The sequence below is a fragment of the Ambystoma mexicanum genome, chromosome 11 (genome assembly GCF_040938575.1).
Source record: "Ambystoma mexicanum isolate Mex_15411 chromosome 11, UKY_AmexF1_1, whole genome shotgun sequence".
NCBI classification, from domain to species: domain Eukaryota; kingdom Metazoa; phylum Chordata; class Amphibia; order Caudata; family Ambystomatidae; genus Ambystoma; species Ambystoma mexicanum.
Genome location: NC_090934.1, coordinates 992,664,069 through 992,685,937, shown reverse-complemented (window position 1 = coordinate 992,685,937; position 21,869 = coordinate 992,664,069). Strand labels below are relative to the sequence as shown.

The 21,869-nt window shown below is 44.0% G+C and overlaps 1 protein-coding gene across 5 annotated transcripts in view; it reads left to right on the top strand.

Moving 5' to 3' along the window:
* ARNT2 (aryl hydrocarbon receptor nuclear translocator 2) overlaps positions 1 to 21,869 on the top strand; it is an 861,066-nt gene that overhangs the window by 211,988 nt on the left and 627,209 nt on the right. For all 5 annotated transcript variants that reach the window (XM_069624174.1, XM_069624173.1, XM_069624172.1 and 2 more), the window contains exon 4: positions 8,613 to 8,660. In XM_069624174.1, coding sequence (XP_069480275.1) covers positions 8,613 to 8,660 — 48 coding nt within the window. The remainder of the gene's footprint in view (positions 1 to 8,612; positions 8,661 to 21,869) is intronic.

Sequence of the window (21,869 nt, the reverse complement as noted above, 5' to 3'; positions counted from 1 at the left end):
TGAGAAAGAAACATAACTATGTAATGCTGCTCCATATACAATTGGAATGTTTGCACACTCTTTCACGCGCTCATATTAGCATACTCGATTGAAGAAGAATACTTTATTTCGGCTTTCACCATTTACATAACGAAATACATTTTATGCAGATTACAAAGTTAAAACCATATTAAAAACATAGTTTCTAAAAATATAAAATTGTGCACTTTAATAATATTCTTACACTGTAGATGGTTAAAGTGTCCTTTCCAAACGCTTAAAAGCGGCGACAGTGTACTCACACAATCATTAACAAAGCATGTGCCGTCGCAAGACAAAACAAAATTAATTGCCTCCAAAACAGTTCTGACTTTATTACCAACAAAATGTCTTTTAAGCCATTGGCATCGTAGATCCAATAATTTTTAACAGATAAGCAAAATGTGCTGTAACTCCTCAATTGCAGCGCTGCCCCAGGTACAGAGCTAGGATCTAAACTGCCACGACATACAGCCCCTGAGTAGTATTTAATTTCACCATATTTTTAGCATACTATTTATTGCAAGATTGAATTCTAACTTCTTTGCTTTCTTTTTCCAATCATACAAGGACAGCCAACCCTTCTTTAACTGTGTAAAATCGATGTCCCACTTTTTACGTAATATGCAACACTTCTTGTACCAGGGGTATTCACTGTAGCTGACTGCTTTTGTCAATTTGCCCACGACATTGCTAATATTTGGATTTTTGGACAAGCTTAAGTGTATTTTACAAAAGTAGTCCAGGAAACTAAATTCAGCATGCACGCTGACTTCTAAGGCAAGCGCCAAGCATGGGGTGTTTGGTCACACGCCAAGTAACTTCTTCAGGTAAATGAGTAAGATAGATCCAGGTCACTACACGATGAGCTGCCTCAGATTTCGCTACAATACAAAACGGATGAAAATACCTTTGTGTTAGACGTAGCGTCTACAAACAGAAGAAAGCGGCAGTCTTTGACACGTCGTGAAGCTTTTGGGTCTTTCTGACCATGTACCCCTTAAGAGTACAAAAGGGCAGATTGAGGGGAGTATTGCCTGAAAATGAGTATGCCCTGGTACACTGCTGGCTGCAAGAAAGAATTAATACTGGTTAACCAAGAATACACACCAGAATATATCGAAAGATACTAACAGTTGTAATACTCACTAACGAAGCATTAATGATGTCTGCCAAGGATATTGTCAAGAAATGAGAGGTGTACGTACCCCTGGAACAATAACCAAAATAGTAAGCTAAGAATCGATGTCAGGCAGAAGAAAATATACTAGAGTTCAGTACCAATCAGTCCGTTCAGCATTCCGGATCAAAATACCGTAGTTTCGTAGAAGAGCCAAGGATACAGAAGAAAGTAGTCCCAATGCAAAGAAGGGTCGAAGAATACAAGAACAAAGTGAGTAACAACGAGATTCAGAAGCAGCGCGCTGAATCCGAGGCAGAGTCTTAAAGGCATCAGCTGACTTGACGTGACACGTCTCACCGTGCCCAAACCAATGGGAGTCTATGGATAGGCTGCCAACGTTTCCATGACAACCCCCAGTGCTCCCGGAATGAAACGCGGCGCATAGGGGTTTTACCTTTTATGCGATGGAATGGCACGCTGTGAACTCGAAGCTTTATGAGACTTCAACACACGATTAGAGCTAATGTGTGAGCACCTGTTTTGTAAAGGCGTGCTGTGAGCACGAGACTGAGAACGTGGTGTATTCCTGACACTTTGCTTACATCACCTGGATACGTTTGTCTAAATGAAGGCTACCATATTTATAATAAAATGTCAGAGGCAAAGTATAAAGCAAACCTAAAACGGGGGTAAGTCGGTGTTGAGAAACATTTAAATAAGGTGGAGTGTGTGGTGCTTATTCCTCTTGTTGCCATTTGTGAGACCCATGCGCAAAATGCATACAATAATTTGTTTTTTGTATGACCTGTCATGCCAGATTCCTTCAGTTTCTAAAATTGGCACTGGATTCAAGCCTACAAAGTACAGGCTGCCCTCATGTCAGAGTGCAGTGCTTCACTTCAGAGCTATTCACCCAGCTAGCTGCCAAATACCAGGCAGTCTTCCTGGCCAAATATCATGCACTAGAATAATTTCAATTTTTGTGAGAAACGTGAATGGTGGTCCTAACTTAAAATCTCTTGTGAGCATATTTGACTAACTACTCCACATTAGGGGTCTACATTAGGGGTCTACCTAAGACTAAACATGCACTTAATATGGAAGGCATAAAAAGAAACTGAGGAAGAATAACCTGCAGAAACAGATATGCATGGAAGATTCCCTCCGGAAAGGCCAAGATCAGAATAAATACCCCAAATACTTACTTAAAGGGGGAGTAATTTACACCCCAAAAGTGAATCTTGCAAGAGGCAAAGAATGATTCCCATGAACCCCCCCCCCCTTTTTTTTTTGTTCAGAAGTTGGTGCTACCTCTTTGTAAGCACAGCAGTTGGGTTATGGGCGTGCCACCCCTCCCCCCGAGTTATCTTTTCCTATAAACCCCAGAACCTACAACCTGCCAAAGTATACTGATAGTTCAGTGCTCTGCATAATGTGTAGTGCCACAGTACCTTCCTCTGTCCAGTTGGGCAAACGAGTACCTGTGATGAGGTGGGAGACAGGTGGGTCAGTGCCTCACTCTGGTTGGATGATTATTTTCCTAACCTGGCTGTACTTATTTTATTGGACAAGGAGTAGTTAAAGCACACATGAAGTTCTACTTCAAATGCTTTATTTTCTTTATAGCACCTCTTATAATATTATCTACCAAGTCACTTGACTATCTTTGTTACTGTTGTGGCTATTATCTTTGAGGAAGTTCTTTATTACTCCTAATTAACACACACATTAAGGCAAGGAATTTAAGTCAAGGAATTCCAGTTTGAAGGGCGCTTCCCATCTTGGCTTGAGATATGCCGTGTGCACCTGGAGGAAAGTCCAGCTGCTGTACGGATGTCCACGGTGAACTGGCCGAAACCATCGCTAAGACTTCCCTGACAAGCCGTTTTCATCGAATAGCAGCCTGTCTGGGACTGCGCATGCATTTACTGTGCACAGGGGTACTACGTGGATTCACTTCAGGAAGAAGCGGCGGAGGGTGAGGTGAGGAGGAGGTTTGGGAAGGGGTGGGGTGTGTATGTGCGTGCTTGTATGTTCAAGAGGGGGTGGGTCAGGGGAATAGACGTTTGGGGGTTGGTGGTGGCGGGATTGGCTGCACAAGCTAGATGGGGGTGGGGAGGAAGGGTAGGTAGGGAACAGGGGTTGTGGGGTTGTTCCCTGCATTATGGTACTGGATCGAAAGGGGCACCACAGTAGAAAGAAAGTTCACTGCATGGCCGACATCGGACAGGTGAAATGGGATTCGATGAAATTAACATAGATCCATCTACGGGAGATTCTCATGAACTAGTTAGCACATGGGGCAGGTGTATCTATGTCCAGTTCAATGTATGAAATTGGTCCACTGACCTTGAGAAAATAATTTTTAGGCACTACAGCATCCAGATTCCTGTGGGGAGAACCATGACAAACAGCCTTAAAAAGAGACACATTGAGGCACAGCTGTATTTAATAAGCAGAGTGTAACCTGCAACATACTGGCCTAGTTGAAGTACACTGCAAGGTGTCTTGCTGTAGAAGTCAGTCATCAGACTAGGCTTTGCCACCTAAATCTTCTGGGTGCCAGAGTCCTTTTAGAGGCAAAGCACTGATTAACCCCTGACCTTCACTTGCTCTTGTCCTCTCTTGCGAGTCCAGGCCTTGTCATATTTTCTCTATAATATGAGGGTTAGACACCTCCCTGCTCCATAAAGAGGATGCTCACTGATACTGACTTTGCATGGGCTCTTACAACAGGAATCTTCATGAGAATATAAACCACCTTCCACGTTCACACACACCACAATGGCGACACTGCTCTGGAGGAGTTAGAAGGATCAGTGGTTGCTAAACCACCTTCTCTGCCCTTACATTTCTACAAACCAATAGCGATCCCAATCATAAAGGAAAATTGGGCACAGCTAAGAGATATACCTCCTTTGCCTTTTGTGATAGCGTGGGCTGGGACAAGGCTATGCTCTCAGATGGGTTGTTGATGTGAGCCAGTAGTAATCCAAACAGCAATAGTACACAGTTCCAAAATAAAAGAATGTCCAAGGTTCTATGCAAATATATCTTAATTACACAAACCATCAGAAGGACAGGAGTTCCAGGCTGGTCCTGCTTGCTTCCAAATTTAGGACTGTAGGTTGCACACACAATTCTGGGCCATACACTTAACCAATGAGAAAGGGTTGACCCCAAGAAAAGATTTAGCTAGGACAATGTCTCCCACATTGGCTTTTTTCCTGCTACAATTTCTCACAATAGGATTCCTAAACACAGCAGTCAGGAGAACTTACCAGAGCTAAATAAATGACAGAGAGAACTTTACCTGTGTTCACCCATGTTCTCTTAAATTGGATTAAAGTAACAAACACTGGTCCATCCCAGTAATCCACTCTCTAGTGTGTGAGATTGGAAAAACAACCTCCTATTCATCAAAATCATTGATGGAACAAAAAGTCCAAGTCCACAAAAATGATGTTTCATAGCCAGGCATTGGGTTCATGGAAGGAAGTTCATGGTTGAATAAGGGTAGCTCATAGAATGTAAGGAATAGAGGCATATAGTGAAGCCAGGCAGATAAGATATTCATTAGTAGCTTATTGGCACACACATAGTGTGAATGGCCTCATAAAATCGCACATGTGATGCAAATCTGAGACTCACCAGAGCATCTGTAGTTGTTGAACCACGGCTGATCCACCCGATATGGAATGGATAGTTTTGAGAGTTTTGTGGTGGAAAAGATTCCTACTGCCATGTTAATACTCTATTGCCATCATCATTGTGAAAGAAAACACAAATATCCTAGGGGTACTAACACTAGTAAACTGTACAGCACAAGACAATGTAAACCTTATAAGTTTAGAATGATCCACTTCATGCACATACACCTCTTCTCTAAGATAACCCACCGAGACTGGAGGAGAGAGCTTAGAGAGTCCTGGCTAGAGAAAAGAAAGGATACTGCCCTTGGTGGGGCCCATAGTATAAGATCCTTTCCCCATGCCCTAGAAGGTATACTTAATATTACAGTGGACAAAAAGTCAGGATTGCCTGTTACCACCAAGTACATACAGATGTGACCTATTGTATTTCAATGTTCAACTTCCCACCTATTCTGTGACTTAAATAACTTAGTAGTGTTCCATGATGGGTTTTTGAAAGAGTGGAGGCAATTGGAGACCAGCTTTAGTTTCCTCTAAGGTATGCAGATAAATGCCTGGAAAAAAAGCAACCTTTCCTAGTCTGAAAAAAGTCTCCTCTTTCTTCCTACCGTGGGGTCCTTATGCTATAACAATCTAAGCAAGGTTCTCAAAGGAAAAGGGAGATTTCAACACAATGTTGTACCTAGACGAGAAGGTGTTGGAAGACACCTGTGCCTGACAACTCTTTGCTCCTGCACTTGTACATGGTCCATACCTTGGACTGAGTCTCTGGCTTTCTCCTAAAGAATACAATGTTTAATAACTGAGACCTTGATTTACTAAGGCATGTACAAGTACAGGAAATGGGTGGCAAATGATGTGCAACCTGGGGTGTGTCTGTAGATAACTAAACGGCGCGTCACAACTGCCTTTTAATACTTATGATGGCTAAAGTCTTAACAGTTGTGCAGATTGGGAGACTGTGTTAATTTTATGATGATGCCCATCCATCAAACTCAGAAGGGTGACTGGCAGAGTTGGACCTGCCTCTCTTTGTACTCTTGACTTTAGGCCACAGAGATTTCTGAAGCGATCACTCCACTCGCAGAGTCATCGTACCAGTGCACATTTCAAGAAATCATTTTATCACATTTTCTTATTTGAAAAGAAGGCTGTCCGAGGATGTACCCTTTAGCTAAGAAACAAGTTTGAATTACACCATAAACTAGCACAGAATGGAGTCGCTTTTAATAAAGAAATGAACTGGACCATTGGGAAAATGAGACTGCAGTTTGAGTTTAGGTAGAGTTGAAAAAAGGGCAAACCTGGACGAATTCCACTGCCTCTGGAAATGCTGACGACATTGCGATCTGCACCTGAAGGAATTCTTCTCCTGAGAATGCCAGAAATCTTCTTGGTGGCTTCTCAGTAGCCCAAGCTGGTCGTGCATACAATTATGAAGCCTAGGAAGCTTGGAAATGAGAGATGACACCTTCAGGTGAGCCTATCATGCCTAGTAGGACCATGTCTGTCCTCAGATGCTTACCATGAAGTGTCGTCGTTTCACCCTACTGCCTGATGAGCAGAATCGCCGCTGTTCATAACATCCACTTAGCTAAGACTGTGAAGACAATGTGGCAGAGAACCAGGGAGCCTATGCTCAGCAAGAGACTAGTCTGTGGAACCAGACCAATCGTGTAATTATGGGGGATGTGCTCATTCTTGATATATGCTGTTGAGGGGTCTCTCTGATAAAAATGAATCTGTTTAGAGACAATCTGATTGCCTTCCTCATGGGTGCAGATCCAACTTCATAATTGTAAGGAAGGGGGAGGTTGGGGTCATGACTCTGAAGACTATTGAATGTAAGTGGATGCATTGTTTCGCGAGACAAGGACTTGGAAGCTCAGAAGAACCGATCAGCTACAGAGATGCAGGATGAAATGGGTAATCTGGTTTTGCAATCCTTGTAGTTTCTGTAGGTATATTGTTGGTGGGTTCCCAAACAAAGATTAGTGTTTGCAGCTCTGTGACCTCTTGTTTTCAGAGAAAAGTTGACGGACATCACCCCATTCTAAGTATCTTGCAGCTTGTTTACTTTACTCCTAGGAACTTCTACTATTGATTCTGTCAGGTTATCTACGAGTTGTCTACAGCTAAAGCACATTACCTGGCATAGATAGATAAGCGAAGGGTGCAATGAGGGGGGGTCACCTTGCACTGCCACAGAGACTTGACATGGATGATCCATCTGAAGGTGCAATGAAGTTCCCATCTAGCACTACTGAGATTAAATGAATCCATATTTCTAAAGATGATCAAATTGACTAACTCTGTGGGACCTTGAGTACTACAATGGCAAAATGTGAAAGGTGTTAAACATGCTCAACTGATCTTCTTCCATACCTTCCCAGCCGCATGCCCCTCCTTCATCCGCCCCTTGTGCTCTCGGTGCTCCAAATCGGATGTTGCGCTTCATAAAACGTTATCGATGAAATAAACTGCACTGACGTACACAACAATGCAGAAAGGCATTCACGCAAGGTGGCCTGATGTTTTCTTTTAACAGTAACTTCTTATCTTCCTCACAAAATGAAGCATGAAGGTTCCAGGCAGGCGTTGGCTGAGTCAGGTGGGCTTTCATTATTGATGCTCTCACTGCATAGGTGTTTTTTTGTTTGCGTGCACCCTATACATGGCAAACTAACAATGTGTTGAACTGAACATTCAGCCACACACATACATATACGTTTTCATTGATGTAAAACACTCGCTAAAGGACTTGCTCTCTCATCTCTCCCCATCCATATTTCCCCTCTTCCACTTCTATCTTCATGTCCCGTCTATCCTCCCAACCTCCAGGTCTCATTGTGTAAGTCCCAAAACAATGTACCATTCTGCAATTCTTATAAGAAACTACACGGATGAGCTCTGAGTCTCAGTGCACACATCCTAACAAATCCTCAAAATCTTGGAGAAATGTAATTTTATATTTTACTTATTACTTGATACCATATTGATGTTTTGGAAGCATATTGAGGAGGACTCATTTGGTGTTGCTGTTGATGTATGTCGTCGACGTGTGGAACAGAGTCCTACCACTTGTTGTATGCCCTAGATGCGAGGTGCACTGGTGACCCTGGAGCAAGGTGCTTCTGAGACCATGATTGTGCTTTGTGTAGGCTCCAGGGGCGAAGAGCTGTTGACCTTGCAGATGAGGTGGTGTACATCTATGGAGAGTAGTTCTCATGAGACATTGTAGTGAGGTAGTCTGGATGCTGGCTCTTGGGACAAGGTAATGTAGGGCCTTGGGGTAAAATGGTGTAAACCCTTTGTTAAGATGGTGTGTCTAGGCCATGGAGGTGAAATGTGCATGAGACCATGGGGCTGAGTAGCCCACAAACCCATAAGAAACCAGATAGGCTTCTGAGAACCTGACCTGGTCTTTAGGCCGTAGTGGACTTAAGTGCTTCAGGGAATTTGAAGCAAGGGTTTGAGGCTCACCCGAGACCTTTGCAGAGAGGTGCTTCTCAGACCCTGGAGTTGAGGCTCCTGGAACCTACGGAGCTGGGTTAGGGGGCCTCCCAGATGAGTCTAGGCAGTGTATTGTAAGGGTATTGCTTCCCAATGTGTTCCTGTGTGCAGCCACTTAGCCAGTTTTATTGGCTCATGGCTAATAGTTGTCTCCTAGCCCATTCAACCCCCCCGCACCCCTGATCTTTGGGCTGGATGAAGAGCTTCCTTGAATGAATGTACGATGCCCGGAACATTGAGAGGAATGCCCGTGGCTGCCTGTGCGCCATTAAGTGATATCTGACCCATGTGCTTCTTTCTTCTAGAATGGACTTTGATGACGAGGACGGAGAAGGTCCCAGCAAATTTTCAAGGTGAGATTTTGAGTTCTTGAAAAATTATTATTATTTTCAAATTAGTGCATAAAATCGAATCATGGTTATGCATGCACGATTTTAATCGTAAATCATCGGTCTAGGCTATGCTCACGGCAGAGGTGAGGTGTCCTGCGCACGTTGCATATTCTATGTGCAGTGTTTGGACTCTCCATGTATGCTCCTGTCACACATGCTCCATGATTAATGAACACACTAAGCAGTTTTCCTTTAGACATGCCCAATGTCCTCTTGGATCCCTTTCATATTGTTTTTTATTCCTCCTCTTCTGCAAGGATTCAGCACCCACTTGTGTTCACTCATCACTCTTGTTGTATCACCCTCCCACCCGCCACTGTGTGACACACTGGCCCAGTTTCATCTACACTTGCTACATATAGTGCATGCCCTCATCACACTGTTCACTCTTGCCACAGACGGTCAACATTCCTTTCCTTACAACAAGCATGGAACTTGTGGAACTTGCTCTGTGTCCCCAAAGCTAGACACAAAGTAAATGCTAGCTGTGTGAAGTATCGGCCAGATTGAAGTGGCAAAGGAAATGTATATTTATCCCTCGGTCTCTGAATTTCCACAGCACTGTTGTTGAACTGCACATGGGCAGCAGACATTTTCTGAACTCCCCTTTACATTAGTGTGGCTGATCTCATGACTTAACTCCAGAGCAAATGGTTAGGGATGCTAGTTAGCAACAAGCACACTGTAAAGATTATAAGGTGATGAATTCAAGGTGCAAACATCGGAACTGTTAAAATAATGACTAAAACCCACGCGAAAGTGGAGAGTGTAAACCTGAGCAAACGCAGCCTAAAACATGTTTAATGGCAGTGTCCAAGGAGAGAAAAAAGGACCCGTCAAAATCAATAATGGTTATACGTAAAGGTTTAAACAAAAATTGAATTGTATCTTTCTGCAGAACATATACGTTGGGCTCGGTTTTTGTAGCACCTAGCCACCACGAATGGGGGTGGAGCCATGGACTGATGCAGAAATTTAACATGGTCTTACTTTTTTTGTGTGTAGCACAAATCTCTCCAGCCGGGAGCAGGCTGCAGGTGCTATCTGAAAAAGGTTCATTAGCCTTGAGCAAAATTGGTAGTTCTACAGAACATGTGGTGGTTCTTCTGATTTCTTTGCCAGCTCTTTTGAGCTGGCTCCGAGAGTGGAACGTGTTTTGATAGAAAGATCCCCGATCACACCCTCATTCTTAATGTAGCTGGTCCCATTTATCAGCACGCTGGTCTGACAAAGCATCGGGTTCTAATTTCCCAAAGGCAGAGACCAGGTTACACAGGGAAAAGGTCAGATCAGGCTCAAAATCTTTTATAAATGTTAATAGTTTTGAAACGTAACATCTATTCTAATAAAGTTTCTGTAAACACCCCAGTTTAATTGCAACATTGATATCAAATATGTTATTGAAGCTGATTTTGGCACTATTGTGATTTTATCACTATAATTTACATTAGAGCCAATGCTTCTTTAAGAATGTAGCTGGTTTTAGTTTTACAGCCTCCCACAGTATAAATGTCCCGTTTCCACCTGTTGAGGACAAATACGTTATACTTCCATTTGCATAGAAGACTAGCTAGCCCACAAACCTGAACCTCCATTAGTTATGCAAGTTGGAATGTATTTTGTAATGGAATCGACTCTTGTAATGGAATCGACTCGTGTGTAGTACGACCTTTGCCTTTTGGGCTTCCTCTTGGCGATAGGTCCTGCCATAGAGAGGGAAGGGTTTGATTTTGTGGGCAGAATACGGGAGAAACAAGATGCAAAAGCTGTCGGATTACTGTGTGGAGATTAGAAGTACCTTGTCTCTCTGCTACTTAGATTCTCTATTGGTAATTTTCAAGTCTGCCACCAAAGGTTTACACCAGGGTTTGCACCGGATTTTGCACTCTGCTGGATTCTCCTGAGTTTTTGCAAGCTTAGTGGACGCACAGAACGGGCTATATGTTCCCATCTTAAACGTTTTTACGCCAGCATGACCTGTGTCTGCCATGCATAACTTTCCAAAAGCATTTACTATTTTTGCATAATGTTGTGCAACACAGTGTCGACTTTTGCACGCTTTACCACTTTTTTTTGTTCTAAGTCTTCTTAATGTGGAAAATTGCAAGGAGGGATCCCAGCCAATGGTCACTATTAAAATAAATATGAATTGAAAAAAAGAATCCATTATTGTGTTTTCCAGAGGGAACCCCAAGTGCTCTAATCCTGCTTGCGTGCTATCTGACAAGTTGTTATGTGCGCATGGATGAGCCAATGCGTGTGCGGTGTGGGGGAGCTGTTGGTGGACTAGGTATCGTTTTTAATGGGTGGTGGTTCAGCGACGGGAGGGCTGATGATTGTCAGAGTCTTGGCTGCTGCTGCTGTATATATGGCTGGAAGGCGTGTGTAGCCTAAGGTGGCATTATGAAGGCTTAGCGGGTATTGAAGGGGGACTTGGTTATGGAATTCTACTACAATGGTAAAGTGGTGACGCCTTCACTGCAGCGAGAGTAGGTAATGATGGTCCATATGACTCTACTATACTAGCGAGATTTGCACTACCGCACAAAACTGACCTCATTGTTTTCATGGGGCTCTCCTACACAAGTACATTTGCGATCCCTACACTGCAGCAGGAGTTGGACATGATGGCCTATCTTACTAATGTACTCGTACAGCAGAGATCCGTGCACTGCAGCAGGATTTGAATATTCGGGTCAATGGGTCTCTACTACACTCATATTTTTGTGATCCCTGCACTGCAGCAGGAATTGGGTATGATGATAATGGGACTCTGCTACACTAGTAAGGTAGTGAGACCTCCGCTAAAGAAGGGACATGGTGATTGAATTAGGCACTGCCTCTACGCCGGTGTAGTAGAGGCCATCCCTTGGATTTAACTATCTTGTCCTTTTCTTCCTCACGGCTAAGCTCTCTGTTCACACCGTGCCATTCCCATTTACTTTGGGCCTAATGTTCTTCTGCCATCTTGCAGAAAGTGTCATGCCATAACATTTTTTTATCATTTCTGGAAATGCATAATTCCAGGTGAGTGGGGGCACTATATAAATGAGGAGAGGGCCTTTTAGTTTGTTGGTATGTGTGTAGTCCTGTTTGTGTTGTGTGAGAGGGGTCGGTTTTGGGCATAGTGTATGTTCTGTACATTGGGTCACGCTCCCACTTTACCTACAAATGTATCTCACACACCGCTCCAAAATACCTCTCAGACAAGTTCTCCCTACATCCCGCCACCCGCTCTACAAGATCATCACACATTCACCTCCTCAGTCCTCAGATTCAACCTCAAAACCGCAGGAGGAGCAAGTTTCCCTGTTCAAGCGGCTAACATCTGGAACTCGCAACCCTTTTCCATCAGACTAGAACCATCCTTCAATGCCTTCAAAACCAGTGTCAAACTCTGGCTCACTGATAAGCTCACAAATCACTGAGTCTAAACGATCCTGCATCACAGTGATCCTGCATCACAGCCCATTGTCTGTTTGCTATCCTGTTGCTTCTCATCTTACCTGTGCCTGCCTAAATGGTCAGACTAACTTGTAACCTAAGTCGACCTTCTCATTATTATTGCATATATCTGTTCTTATTTTGAAGGTCTGACCAATATGTAAATTGTAACCTAGGTCGACCCCTCCGCCATTACTGTGCTTATCCTATATGTAAAGATTTATGTACCTATGTTTTCTGCCTGTAACATGCTAAGTTTTCCAGTGCCCAGTTATCTCAGGGTTAGGTGTGCGATACAAATAATAAATGAATTCCAGTCTGAGGCCTAAATCCAGCAAACTGTCTATCACTCTGCTAGCTTCCCCTCGCACGTTACAGGGATTTTTTATTTCAATTCCTTTGGGCACCCACAGCTTCACAAGTGCCTCCTGCTAGAAGGACTGGAGCTGATGTATGGGGCACGGACCAGCTATTCTAAATCCAGGCAAACACTTTTTATTGTCTGATGGGTGCTAGTACATGCTCGGCTACGATGACGTTTTTATTATGTAACACATGAACAGTACATTTTGTGGTTCGGGTCCAAGCAGTGCAACGCCGGCTCGTGGGATGTAAAATGTGTGTACCCATAGACCTGCGCTCAACGACTCACTGAAATGTAAAATTCAGGCTATCCCCTAGGAATATGTATGTTAAAAATGCACTTTAAATGACCGAGTGTAAATTTGCTTATCCGCTTTGGTCTTTTGAAAAACCTGACTATTACGAGAGCAAAATGTGCAGACCTAGTTTTGGGACTGTAATATATGCCCATCAACCCACAAAGCTATGTTCAATTCACTAGCACTCGCCTTATGTTCTGTGCACTGTAATGCACACACAGCCATCGCTCCAGATAAGACTTTTGAAGTTGGAGTATTTTACTCCCTATTTTTTGCATTGGGAGCAAAATAATTTTTTCGGGAGTAACAACGTAATTCTCATTCTGAAGGGCTGTATTTTATGAATGAGAAAAACGCTATATATTTTCACTCTACAGTGGATATAATTTTATAATCCACATTTGTTTGCACCCAGTAAAAGATGTTTGTATATCTTTGAGTTCCTCTTCTGGTCGGACAGTAAGTAATACGGTTGGAATGCTCTCCTAGTTTGACTGATCTAACCAGATCCGTTTAACTATGCGGGTGGTAGCAGGGGGCTGGCTCCTGATTGACTGTGACTGTTTACTATTTTTTTCTTCAGTGTATTTTTAATCCAGATTTTGTTTTGGAGGTTTAGGGGGGAGTATTTGGCTGGTTTTAAGAAAAAAAGTGGCTGGTATGCCACTTCTCTGTAGGGCTGCAAACAGCAAACCTTAAGATTGTCTTCTGCATGCTATAATCCATTCTCTGTAAACCATAGTGCATGCCAAGCTGAACTCCAGTCAGGGGTTTTTGGTCTTGTATTGTATGCCCAAGTGAGTTTTGGGAATTTTAGTACGTGCTGACCCAACCTGAACTTGCATTCTAGCCATTCTACGGCATGCACAGCGAACCTCAAGGATGCGTTATGAATAGCTATCCTTAAGAATGTATTCTGAACGCTAATACAGATTTCCTTAAAATTGGCTTGTGTGCTTGCTAATACATGCCCAGTGGCTTTGACATCTAGGCAGTTTATTATATAGATACATGGCTCCAGGTTGGGGCCTTGGGCACTGAAGTACATATTAGGGCTGAGCGATATGGACCAAAAGTCATATCTCGATATTTTTGGCCTGAATGGTGATACAATATATATCTCGATATTGTTTATGTGGGTTAAATGCTCAGTTGTAAGCCGCCAACTACACAAACGCCTTTATTTATAAGACCCTGATCAAAATAAGGTGCAAATACAGGGTTCCTCCTCCTGTTTGAGAATACATACAGCTGGGTAAATATCAAAATGTAAATTAAAAGTGGTAGTAGCATAGTAATTTACTTTGATGTAGTTACTTCGAAAATTCATTAAACAAATATAAGGGGTTTGTGTGTAAAGGGGTGGGGAGGGGCTAAGGATAGGGGTAGTAATGTAGGGGTATGGGACATATGGGGGAGCACCCATTAAAAAAAAAAAAGAACATTGATGTACAATTTCAAAGTAATTACTTCGAAATAATTACTGGCATCAGAATGACATGGAACCTGTTTGTATATATGTGTGTGTGTGTGTATATATATATATATATATATATATATATATATATCTGAGACTTGTGGAATCTGCTTAGATCACTTGCTGTGCAAAGGCCGACATCTAGTGGAAGCTGCAGAGTATTAGTTTGTTTTTCGAAACTCGAAAATGGGCGTCGACACAGGGCGTGCCAGTAATACTATCCCTACTGTGACGTCAAAGCTGTGAACCCCAGAATTGAGAAGATGTTCAGGGCCGCCCAGTCAGACCCTCTTTACATAAGGGGTCAACTGAAACCTGACTCCTTGGTAATCACAAACACCAGAAAAAGAGCGGGGACCTCTATCATCATCCGAGGCTCCCCCAGACAAGGAGAGCAAAAGAATTTATGGGTTGGGAAGGAAAGTAGCCTCCACTTCCGCTTACCAGGCAAGATTCGCCAACACCACCACTCTGCTGGCAAGATATAATTGCCACCAGTGGGAGCAGGTAGCTGCTCTCATTGACTCCGCACCGGAACCACTAAAGGGTCAGTTGGCCCAGATCGCGTCGGAGGGTAGAGCCGTGTCCGGTTGCATTCTGAAGACAACCTTTGACGCTGCAGATAATGCAGGCCGGCTCATAGCAGAGAGCACTGTCATTAAGAGGCACGCTTGGCTAAGACAGTTGGGGTTTAAACCCGAGAACCAGGCAACCCTTATTGACATGCCGGTGGAACCGAATGTCTTGTTTGGCAAAGCGGTAGAGGACGCACTGAAAACTGCCAAAGACGAGCCTGATACTCTAAAGTCCCTGGGACAATTGACGAATAAGCCCACTAATCAAAGAGGGAATAGTAATTTTCATTGTTTACGCGGACAAAATTCCCAGAGGGGCACCAATTATGCACAGGGACAGGGTATATCATGGGGTGGAAACCAACAGACTACCCAAAGTTACGGCAGAGGTAACGAGAGGGGCTGTGGTAGAGCTAGAGGCAGCCCCAGCAGAGGCAGTACGCCTCCCGCAAAGCAGTGATGTTCCGCTCAGGTTCCCTTCCCACGCATCCCCAGTAGGGGGGCGCATTTCCAACTTCACCCAGGCATGGGAAGGGATCACATCGGACAGATGGGTGCTGTCCACAGTGTCCGCAGGATACTGCATCGAACTGCTAGAAAGCCCCCGCAACCACCCTCCACGACAAAAGATACATTCACTGGACCACCAGAAGATCCTCCTCGAGCAAATCGTCAATCTTCTCGCAAAGGACGCGATAGAACTCGTCCCGGGCAACCAGGTAAACAAGGGTATCTATTCAATTTACTTCTTTGTACCAAAAAAAGATCTGACAATGCGCCCAGTATTATGTCAAGCCCCAAAGATTTCGCATGACTACTCTCCAAGAAGTAATCCCCCTCCTAAAAAGGGGGGATTACATGGCAAAATTGGACATGAAAGATGCCTATTTTCATATTTCCATGTTCCCAGTGCACAGAAGATTCTTGCGCTTCAAGGTGGACAGTCAGCACTACCAGTTCAAGGTGCTGCCCTTCGGTATAGCCTCGGCTCCAAGGGTATTCACTAAGGTACTGGCAGTAGCTGCAGCACACCTACGCAGGGAGGCAATCCCAGTGTACCCTTCCCCAGACTACTGGCTCATCACGGGGGAGACCCCAGTAATTTGCAGATCAAACATCCAAAGAACGATCGACCTCCTCTTCGAATTGGGTTTCTCTATAAACGAGAAGAAATCAAGCCTGGTGACAAGCACCTCCAAGCAGTTCCTAGGAGCTGTACTAAACACTCAAGAGGGGGTTGGCCTTTCCATCAGAGGAAAGAATTTGGAATCTACTAGTGCAAATTCCTCTATATCAGCCCGGTCGCCAGATAAGGGCGCGCGAAGCGATGCGTTTGCTAGGCATGATGGCGTCATGTATTTACCTGGTCCCCCACGCGCGCCTGCGCATGCGACCCATGCAAGGGTTGGCGAAACAGTGGTCTCAGGCAAGTGGTCAGTGGGACGATCTAGTGGTCATGTCGCCAACACTTGTACAAAGTCTTCACTGGTGGACAAGAGAGAACCTGTCCAAGGGGAAACCCTTTTACGATCCGGAGATACAAGCTCTAGTCCCTACAGATGCGTCCCTGTCAGGGTGGGGAGCACACCTCCTCCACCACACAGCTCAGGGCCTCTGGTCTCACACAGTGGCCAAGAATCATATCAATCTGCTAGAACTCCTGGCAGTCTTCAGAGCGCTTTGAGTGTTCGAACCCCACCTGTTGAACCTGTCAGTACTGATCCTAACAGACAGTACGACAGTGATGTTTTACATAAACAGGGAGGGACTCGTTCGCCAAATCTGTCCAGGCTTGCCCAGAAAATTTGGACATGGGCACTCAGACGGAACATTTACCTGTCATCTCAACATGTTCCAGGGGATCTCAATTCACTAGCAGACGCTTTAAGCAGAGATCCCCTCCCAGAAGAACACGAATGGTGTCTACACAGAGAAGTCGTAGAAGACATCTTCTCACAGTGGGGTTTCCCCACTATAGACCTATTCGCCACAAGCAAAAACAGGCAATGCCCAGGATTCGCATCCAGGTTCCCTCAGCCCGACTCCAAGGGGAACGCCCTATGGATGAACTGGTCAGAGATGTTTGCCTACGCTTTTCCACCAACCCCTCTCATGAGGAAGGTGGTCAACAAGAGGCACAGGGAATCGATGACGCTCATCCTAGTTACTCCCATGTGGGCGAGGCAACCGTGGTTCCCACACCTACGCAGACTAGCAGTGTGCGAACCCATCAGACTCCCGTGCTGGCACAACCTACTATCCCAGAACCAGGGTCAAACAGTGCATCCTCAACCCAGCTCAATGAACTTGGCAGCATGGCTCCTGAGGTCATAGAATTTGGGCATCTAAACTTACCACAGAGGTGCATGGACATCCTAAAGGAATCTAGGAAACCAAACACGAGGCACTGTTATTTTGATAAATGGAAGAGATGCGTTATTTGGTGCCAGAATAAGCAAATCAACCCGGTTGATTGCACTCCTTCCAATATTGTCACCTACATGCTCCACCTGCTGGATGCAGGGTTGGTATTTAACTCACTCAAGGTACACTTGGCGGCGCTGTCAGCCTACACCACCTCCCATAACAAGGTTTTGTGGTGGAAGGTACCAGTGGTCAAAGCCTTCATGGAAGGGGTAAAGAGACTCCACCCTCCAATTTCTAACCCACCACCAGGATGGTACCTTAATGTGGTGCTTGCTAAACTCATGGCCCATCCTTTGAACCCATGCATAAAGCCAAAACAACTGACCTATAAAACTGCCTTCTTAGTAGCCATTACATCCATAAAAAGGGTCAATGAAATTCAGGCTCTGTCAGTGCAGGATCCTTTCTTTACTGTTCATAAGGATAAACTGGTTCTACTAACATACCCTAGGTTCTCACCTAAGTTCATTTCTAAATTCCACGTTAACCAGTCAATTGAGCTTCTGGCCTTCTTCCAAGAACCCAAAAGCTCTGATGAGGTGAAACTACACACTCTAGATGAGCGAAGAGCGGTCCTCTACTATGTAGACAAGACCAGTCCGCTAAGAAAAACAGACCAACTGTTTGTCTCCATAGCTACAGGCAGAGAGGGAGATTGCGTCTCTAAAGGTGCCATCTCGAAGTGGATAGTCGATTGTATCCAACTATGTTACTCCCTTTCTGAAAGAACTCTGCCTTTTACCCCTAGAGCCCACTCTGCAAGAGGCACTGGGGCCACTCTGGCTTTCATTGCAAATATACCACTTGACACCATTTGCAAAGCAGCTACTTGGAGCTCTATTCATACTTTTACTCAGCACTACTGCATTGACACTCATTCCAAGACAGATACTCAAGTGGGACAAGCGGTTCTAAGACACCTGTTTGCTCATGACCCTTCTCACATCCCACCTCCTTCTTCTAACACTGCTCGCTAATCTATGCACAGCATGTGATCGAAGCAGATTCCACAAGCCTCAGAAGAGATACATTACTCACCGTAATCGTATTTCTGATGCGTGTCGGCTTAGATTCACATGCGCCCGCCCTTCCTCCCCTCTGAGAGAAGGTGCATGGATGCTTGTAGTCTTATCTATCTATCTGCTTGGATAATCTGTACTCGCGCTACTTCTCTTGTTACCTCATGTCAGAAAAAATACAATCTGAGGGTCCTACACGCGTGAGGGATCATGGGTACAGTGGACGTCACACTAGGGATAGTATTACTGGCACGCTCTGTGTCGACGCCCATTTTCGAGTTTCGAAAAACAAACTGTAATACTCTGCAGCTTCCGCTAGATATCGGCCTATGCACAGCATGTGAATCTAAGCAGATACAAGCATCAGAAATACGATTACGTTGAGTAATGTATCCTATATATATAATATATATATCGCGATGATATTGTCTCATTCTATATTGATTCTGACCGTGATCACTGCAAGGTTATCTTCCGGCAGTGTCCAACCGGTCTAGGTGACCTCAAGGTTAGTTTTGGGCAGTTAGATGTGTCCTGCTAACCACAAGTTTCTGTGTTTCAGAAGTTAAATCCCAAACCTCATGTTGAGCTTCTAACAGCTGCTCTCTTTTTTCAAGTTTGGTTTATGGGAACCAAAAATCTTGTTAAGGTATTCTCATTGTTAGTTTATAACTACTGCAATACATGCCCAGACAAACACAAGTGTGTGTTCTTATATTACACCTTCTTTGGTAACCGCAAAGTCCTATTTTGCTTACTGTAATACTATGCCTTATAATAAATGGCCATTCAATCATCAGGTTGGCACACTACTGCAGGCCTGTATAATTTAAAGACTCTCCTTGCACTGTATTGCATGCTTATGCTTGCCCACCTTCTTTCCTGTGTTCTGGGCACTGTAATAGATGGCCAGACAACCTCACATTTGGGATCTGGTCATAATGCAGCATACACTCGTTACATATTAGGTGATCGTCTAGAGCAGTACTCTGCAATGCGTTCTAATACTTGCATCAGTGGACTCTGCTTCATTCTGGTCACTAAGCACTAAGGGTGCTATTCAGTCTTCTTCCCTTTTACCTCATAGGTTTAGGAAGCTGAAGGGGAGAGCCTTGTTGGTTTAATCCAATCTTGTGCAACAATAGTCTTCAAGGCTACTTCACACGGTGTCCTAGTGAAGTGGCATCCTGATGTAAGCAACCATTAATTTGCCATTGGACATAAGGGTAAGATGGTGGTTGTGATGGGACTGTGGAGAGGAAGCTGGTGACTTGAAGAAAAAAAGATGTAGCCAACATGCTGAGTAACCATGAACTTGTTATGAGGATTGTGAAGTGCTGTTAACATTTCGGAGAGATTTGTATTGGCAGGCAATCCAGCAATATTTTCAATGTGACCACCAGTATTTTTTACATTGTGAAATATCAAGATTTATTCCTTCTGAAATATAAAGAATGACATTGTGCTTTGCCAAGGTACCTACATGTAGGCCCAACCGCCATCCAGTAAAATTACATATCTTTTCTCCAAGTATTGGATGGTTTCACGCTTTTTGATGGCCCACGATTCGAACATGATTTTTTTTAATGAAGGCTATTGATTACATGACTGCATCCAGCAGCCCCATAGAAAGGCATCTAGCTACTGTTGATTGATTCATGAACGGAATATGTTGCATAGTAAAGGGGTCTTCCTAGCCCATTGGCTTCATTACACTTTACTATTTGTGCTTAGGCCCATTTTGACGTCCGTCATGGTGCCTTTACTCCTGTTATAGATGAATGGTCACCTATGTGCGACATTGCGTCACTTTGTGTGTATGTTCACTTTACAGAGTAGCACAAGCAGTATATCAGCAGGGGACTTGGTGCACTTGTCTCCCTCCCTTCCTGTCTGCGCACTTGCACGACCTTGAATTTACTAGGCATAGCAAGTTTGTCTGTCCCGTCATCCCCCTGTCTCCCCTCCCTAGCTTGGTTGTGCCTGAATTACTCGCGCCTAGGTGCATTAGTGATGACCGACCACAAATCAATCTGAAATGGGGCCAGTCCTAATACAGTACCTTATTGTTCTGTAAGTCCTTTTCCCTCTCCTCCCACCACACCCCCTTCTCTCTCCACTCTTTGTCATGCACTTGCATTATCTGACAAGTCGTTAGGCATAGTATGGTAGTTTGATTGTATGCTCTTCCCCTCCTCCCCCCCCTCATTCCTTCCTGTCATGTACTTTCACTAGTAGAAATTCCTCTGGCCTAGTATGCTAGTTATTTTTGTTAGATCATTCGGAGTCTTCAAGGCCTAAGAATGACGACTGTATTCCCTTGTTCCCTTCCCGCCTTGAAGCGCTTTGAAGCACTTCACTTGTCAATAAGCGCTTTACAAATAAACAATTACAATGGACAGCCTCATGGTCATTCTGTCAATTTTTATATCCGTAGCCATCTCATGATATTATTATAAAGTTCTGCTAAGGCATGTTGTGAGCTTAGGTTCATAGTATTTGTATTTTATTGATAGTGCTCTTTGCCAAAAGTGCTGATACTGGTGAAATTAAGCAACGTTACAATCAAATGAACGAGACAGACAAGTTAAACAGAAGAGTGGGAAAGAACAGCATTCAGTTAGTAGAAAGACCAGATGGAAGATGACCCTTTATTAGACTGAAAGATAAGAAGAGAGGAAGATGAGCGAACAGAAAGAGGAAGGGAGTTTCAGTGTTTTTGTGCAAGAAGAGCAAAACTGATTCTGGGAGCGAGTAGGGAAGTAAAATGAGACCAAGGAAGAGAGATAAGGAGGAGCAAGGCCATGAATACATTTAAAGACAATCGAGAAAAAGTGATAAAGATGAGATTTGAAAGAAAGAAACTACACAGATAGTAAAGCAGGTGTAATTGAGGAGCGAGAAGACAGAAAAGGACACCAATGACTTCTAGATCGAACAAAGAGGAAGAAGATTTGAAGCAGGAATGCCAAGGCGAAGGGATGAACAATAGTCGATACAAGAGAAAACCAAGTAGAAGAAGCTTAGCGTGGAACAGTGGTTCATGAGTTGTGGTAGAATCAGAAATGAATGAGGAAGAAAAAAAACGAAAGTCATTTAAACGAAAATGTCTTTTGTTTCTTTCTCCCGCTGACATTTCTGGTAACCTGCATCCTCCGACCCCCTTAGCTACCTTTTGGCAGCACACTTCGCTGTGTGCCGCCGACTCCTCCATTCCTCTGGGACGCTGGTTCCCTTCGCTTACGTGCATGGGAACTGGCGCCACAGGGTCCTTTTTTTTTAACACTTTATTGTTTGGGTCGCGGGGGACATCGATCCAGGTTTGAGCTGAGTGCAAATTGCAACGAAAGAATAGATCAGGAACAGAGTGGGACTTATTACAAACAGATCGAGCATTAAGGATATCAAAATCCAAAATTGAACAAAGGCAAAGCATCAGGGGAAATAGGAGGAAAGCAGAGCTTGGAGGAGTCACTGGTTCAAGTAGATGATGGCTGTGGGAAAGATCGGCGGGAGACCCTAATTGGAATAGGGCTAGGCATAAAAAGAAGCAGTGAAAAGAAACA